A 6,000-nucleotide genomic window follows, 5' to 3' on the forward strand; every position below is an offset into this window, starting at 1 on the left:
GCGTGAAGCCAGCGCCCCGCGGAGCCTGTGCGGGGACACGGGGCCCGGCGCCACGCGCCCGCACAAAGGAGGGTTGTTCGGGGCATGCACGGCCCGGTCCGGCCGGAGGGATCAGGGAACAGCGAGCCCCGTAAAGCGCGGACCGAGAGGAGCCCAGCAAGGGGTTAACAGTGCGAGAGGCCAAGGCAGGCACACGCCGCCGGGGAGCGGGGAGCTGGCGGGCAGCGGGCGCTTCCTGAGGGCAGCGCGGCCACCCCAGAGCACGCCGGGGAGCCCGGCCGGCGCCCGCACGGCCACGGGGCGGGGGCGCCCGCGGGCCAGGCCCCGGGCCAGGCGGGCCGCGCGGGGCCAGGCGAGGACAGGGGCCGGGCGGCGGCGGGGACGCTGCCGGGCGAGGAGGCGGGCAGCCGGCAGGGTGCCCGGCCGGGGGAAGCCGGGCGGGACGGGCGCGCACGAGGCGCCCACGAGGGCGGGCTCGGGGCGGCCGGCCGGGGCACGGCGGCGGCGATACTCACTAGGGGTCGTTGGTGAAGCGGGGGCTCCGCGGGGGCTGGTAGCCGTACAGGTGACAGTAGAGCACATCGAAGCAGAAGCAGCACATCTCGGCCGACACCACCATCTTCCTGCAGCCGGGCCCGCCGGAGCCGGCGCCCGGGGAGGAGAGCAGCGAGGAGGCCGGCGGGGAGAGGCCGGCGGGGCCCCCGCCGCAGCTGGGCGGCAGCGGCGGGGAAAGGGCGCAGCCGGCGGCGCCCCCCGCCAGCCCCCCGAGGCCGTTCAGGCGGGGGCCCCCGGGCGGGGGCAGCGCCCCCGGCTCGCCCCCCGCCGCCGCCGCCCCGCCGCAGCGGGAGCCGCTGCCGCCGCCTCCCGGGCCGGCCGAGCCCGACGGAGGGGAACTGGAGAGTTTCTGCTTCTTCACCCCGCAGCAACCCGCCGCCATCTTGGAGCCGTCTCCCCCCACGCAGCGCTTCCGACCCATGGCGGGGGGGCCGGCCGACCGGCCGGGGGACGTGCGGCGGCCCGCTCCGCCTCCTGCCGGGCCCGCTCCGCCTGCAACAGGGAAGGGGCGGGAAAGGGGGAAGAATGAATGAGGAGCAGAAGGGAGAGGAAGATGGAGGGGGAGGAGAGACAGAGAGAGCTGCGTTAGAGCGACCCGGTGAGCGGCCCCGGCACGCAGGGCCACTGAAGGGCGGAGGGGCAGCGCGGCCCACAGGTGTGGCGGCCGAGCCTGGCGCCCTTTCCCCTCCCCTCCGCACGCCGAGCCACCCCTCTCCGCTTTACCCCCTTGCTTTCTCTCCTCCTCCTGCCGGGGAAGTGGAGCGACGCCACCCCGCGTGCTAAAAAAATACATAAATAAAAATAAACCCGCAAACCCGAGCTCCGCAGGAGCCGCACGGCAGAAGCAGAGCCCCCGAGATGGTTAAAAGCACGCTGCTAAATAATTCAAGTGACCTGAGATGCCTTTCTCTTGGGAAGAGAAAGCGAGAAAAAAAAAAGCAGTGAGGGTCTGTGTTGGAGTCAGCAGGCTGGGAGCCTGCAGAGAGGGCTTGGATACACCTATTAAACATGCACTCGTGATGGCTCAAAGCCATGGGCTTATTTGTAATAGATATATTAATTTTTTTTTTATATTACAGCTTTGGCAATTACTTCACATCCAATAAACAGCAGCTTGGAGTGCAGGTCATCAGCTACAGGGCAAGCAGCTGTGACCCATAGCCACAGCCCTTAGTGCTTGCAGCCCAGGCTTCATCATGGCGAGACCTCCAAGGAAAAGATGTGAGTTCCTGCTGCACTCCAGACATCTAAAATTAAGCTTACCAAGCTACTGGAGTGGGAGGGGAAATTTGTTTGATGTTAGCTTTACATATATCTGAATTTATGGAAAGGCTTGTAAATGGTGATAAAGTCCTTAAAAGCTATATGTATTTAGAAAATACATATCCATCTCTGGCATGGGTTGTAGCAGCTATTTAACACAGAGTAGCAACAGTACAATATCAAGGAAGACAAAGGGTTGAGGACTGCCACATAGAGCTGCAATAATGCACAAGCTTAGAGACACACAGTCATTATCCAAACTAAAATGCAGTCTACAGAAAGTTTTTAGTTGCAAAAACGAGGCTCAGTTTTACATTTCACGTTGGAAATAATTTTGCCAGCATCCTTGTGGTCTGAATTTTATCTGGATTTTGAATTATGTATTTGACGAGAAAATCCCCAGTTACTAGAGCTCTGAGACTAATGGGTTAAAAAGCCCTTTGAGGATATCTGTCCAAATACTGGCCTAAACTTCTCTTGCTCTGACTGAGGTGAAGGAGCTGCAAGGAATAGCAGCAAACAGAAAGAAGAATTAGATGGTGTAAAGCTGTATTTTCCATTTTTAAATGTGACGTTTATGTTTGGAGCTGGAGAATACTTGAGAAGGGAACCCAGTTCCCTCTCTCAAACAACTTGCAAGTTTCTTTCAAAACAAAGGCAGTTTTCCACTTGGGGGATTCATTTGTTTAAAATCAGTTAGCAGTGACACCTTCTGTTGCTTTTGGGAAAATAGTTTCTCCAGGTATTGAATTCTGGTATTTTCTGGGGTTTTTTAATATCTTACATTATATAATGCCAGCATTTATGAAAATATCAAGTAATTTCAAAAGCTTATGATACAGCCACATATGCTACAGAACAATAAATCATTCACTGTACTAGAACAGATATTTCTCAGGTTCAGTGTAAGTCTTGGAGGAGATATCCTTATGGAGTACTGAGGACACTGATAGTGCACAGCAACCACTTTGTGATTAAACACTGTATTGTTTTGTAATGGTCCCTGATTGAAAGGGCAAATTAAATATATTACTTATTCATTTAAAACACCTTACTTTTTCCACCTCTGCAGATGTTCTTTGCTGTATTTTCTCACAGTTGTGCTATCTCAGTGCAATGCAGCGTACAGCAAATCTCCCTTTTGTAGAGACAACAGCAAATATATGATTCCAACTATTGTTGGAATCAGGAGGACACAATTGTATTATCACATATTTTGGTCAGTATCTTGAAGTAGGGAGAACTGGAGACTTGCGAAACATTTTTTATATCTCAATGGAAAATTTCCAGTTAGAGTTGAAGAATAATTTATGCTTTGGATAAGACAGCTTCAGTTAACTGCAACATCTGTTTCATTGGCCCTTTGCTTCAGTTAAGTTTTAAGGACCTTTACCTTTCATATTACAAGAGGCCCTGAACATGTTCCATTCTTTCATGTACATATGACTTCCATGTTTTGTGGACTTTAAGCAGATTTTCCCCTGTTGGTTGATGACTATGCTGTGCCTCATATGCATCAAATGTACTGAGTGAACTCAGTATAAAAACCAAACTCTTTTAGCAATACAAATGGAGTTGGTGTGGTAGTGGAATTAGATTAATTTAGGTGTGATATATCTCTCATGTATGACTCCAACTGTTTAGCACAATTGCTCACCTCATGTTCTGAAGTCTTGGTGATTTTAGAATTGTCACTTGTTACAAGTGAGAGATTGAAAGAGATTTTTTAATTAAAAAACACAACCTGTGATTCTTGAAAGAGCTGCTGGAGAAGTGATGCTAAGTAAAACAGAACCATTTGCAGAAGGATGTTTCTCAGTGATCCAAAGCTGCTCGGAAGGATTGCCCTTCTTAAACAAAAAAATTAGAATGGCTAGTATCTGGGAGAAATGGTACCCTAACAGAGATGATTCAATTACTTTTGATTCTGAGGTGAATTTTGCACTAACTGTAGTAAAAGTCAAATTGTTGTCAAGTAGGCCAAAAATGATCTATGCTCTCCATATCTTACAATCAAATTACAAGACAAGAACTCTCAGAACAAGGAAGCAGTGAGCCAAAACTGGGCTGCATGGGTAAGCAGGAGTGATATAATCCTTGCCTTATTAGAATCAATTCTTTTAATAGGCACTGTGACAGGTGAGGGATTTAAAAGGGTGCTTAAAATAGCACGTTTAGGCTGCGGTTCCATGTGCATTTCTGCAGTAGTGGTAATGTTGGTTTTAGCAGCTCTACCTCAGCTAATTGTTCTCTTTCCTGCTCCACCCATTCTGTTGTGTTCATGCAGATGTTTGTGCAGATGTGAGGCAGAAGATCAAGTTGAAAAGCAATTGTTGTTTTCCCTCAGTTATTTTCCAGCAAAATCATTTCTACAGTCTGGTTTATCAGAGTGCTGCACAAAAATCTGTGTTGGCATAATGGAGTGGCTCTGCAAAATTGAGGATTAATAGCCTTGGGCAGTTGAGCAGTACTGGTCAAATGTGAGAAGATGCAGCCTGAAGTGCCATTGCTCATATTTGTGAGGAGATTGTCAGAAATCACAAAAGTGTTAGAATTTTAAGTAATAGGTGAAGAAAGCCGATGGAGGAAATATATGCAAGATAAGGGATGGATAAAGGGCCTTGAAAGTGATGGGAAGTAGTTTATTTTTGAGACTGTAGAAAAGTCAGAGCTAGGGAGTGAAACAGAAAACCCCTTTTTTCCATTATTTCCCACTTCCTTAGAACTAAATGAGACTTTATACCACAGTTAATTCTGTCAAACCCAACCTCCAAAAACTGAATAGTGTAAGAGCTAGCACGTCTGTGAAGTTGGGAGTTACTATTCTAGAGAAGAGCCTGTACTCGACATCTCCCAGATGTCAAAGGCTAAATTCTACCTTTGTATGTTCCCATCATAATGATCTTATTTTGGAAGGGCCTGCCATAAAACTGGAAGATTTACATGCTGAGAATTCCTTTGGTCTGAAGAGTTTCTGCCCATTGTGAAAACAGTTGAAACAGCTCTTCCCTTGCCCTGGAGCCTACAAGGCATTATGAATGTAGCTGGGAAGAAAACGAGTTTGCATTACTTTCTCACATTATTTCCAAACTGGTCTATCACACTCTTGAGGCTCATGTGAGTTTTCCTCAGTATATTCTGCTATCCTTCAGTACACTCCCTGTCTCAGCTTTTCCTGGGAGAAATTAGATGCAGTGCTGAATCTAGGCCAGAAAGTGTGTACAAAATCCAATAAAGTTAATGAAAGTTAACTTGCACGTATCTGAGAACAGTGGTTGTTCCTACCAGTTAGAGGCCATATCCTGCTATTGTTCCATGTATCAAGCCCCTATTGAAGTCTCTTCTAAAAAATCTTGCACAAAAAGTCATCTCAGGATGTGATACCAGCCAGCAGACAAAAGGTCCTCACAGTTGTGTCGCTGGAGTCCTGGCCCTGTTTCATATTTTGAGCTATGTTCTAATGTCATGATACTGAGAATCCAACCTGTGTCATTTTAAAATTAACATTATTTTACAGATATTTTTCACTCTTATCTAAATTTAGGGTTTGGTTGTGTTAACTCATCTGTAGGTGGAGCTTGCACTGCAAAACTATGCATTGGTTTGTTAAAAAAAACAAAGCAAACACCACAAAACACCCAGAAAGATCAAAAAGCCCACACCAAACAAACCCCCCAAAATAAACAAACAAGAAAACAAAAAAAGCCACCATGTGTTCTAAAATGTTATTTGTCAAACTGAGTATCTAGGACTGGACAGTTTTGTAACTAGAGAGAAACATGTTAAAAGTGTCAATGAAGCCAGAAAAGGTATTTAATTAAAATCCTGAGGATCAAAGCACTTGCAATAAATGAAAGGTGAGACTAGTAGCAGCTTTTTAATAGAATTCTCTTGACTTAATTCTCTGAGCTGGAATGTTCCTCAGATATTATGTTAATGCAATATCCTATCCTTTTGGCCTGTATTTTCCCATTGTACAGTGATAAAAGAAGATGTAGCTTACATAGCTATAGTCTGAGCATAAATTCACCATGGTTTCATCGAGGTCAGTGGAGCTGCAGTGATTTATGTTAGCTGATACATTAATAATAAGCCTTAGGACATGTTTTTTGACATGGCTGTTTGTAGTTGGTCTCCTTCACAAAATGTTTTCCACTGCTGTAAAGCAACTATATGTACTAA

At 47.2% G+C, this 6,000-nt stretch overlaps 1 protein-coding gene across 1 annotated transcript in view; it reads right to left on the bottom strand.

Moving 5' to 3' along the window:
- Positions 1-3,480, bottom strand: part of AMMECR1 (AMMECR nuclear protein 1) — a 72,982-nt gene extending 69,502 nt beyond the window's left edge. Inside the window, exons 1-2 of the mRNA XM_062006998.1 lie at positions 3,476-3,480; positions 516-1,334 (exon numbers count right to left, since the gene is read on the bottom strand). Of these exons, the coding sequence (XP_061862982.1) occupies positions 516-1,334; positions 3,476-3,480 (824 nt within the window). The remainder of the gene's footprint in view (positions 1-515; positions 1,335-3,475) is intronic.
- Positions 3,481-6,000: the final 2,520 nt, after the last annotated feature.

Source organism: Colius striatus, chromosome 13 (assembly GCF_028858725.1).
Source record: "Colius striatus isolate bColStr4 chromosome 13, bColStr4.1.hap1, whole genome shotgun sequence".
Classification (NCBI taxonomy): domain Eukaryota; kingdom Metazoa; phylum Chordata; class Aves; order Coliiformes; family Coliidae; genus Colius; species Colius striatus.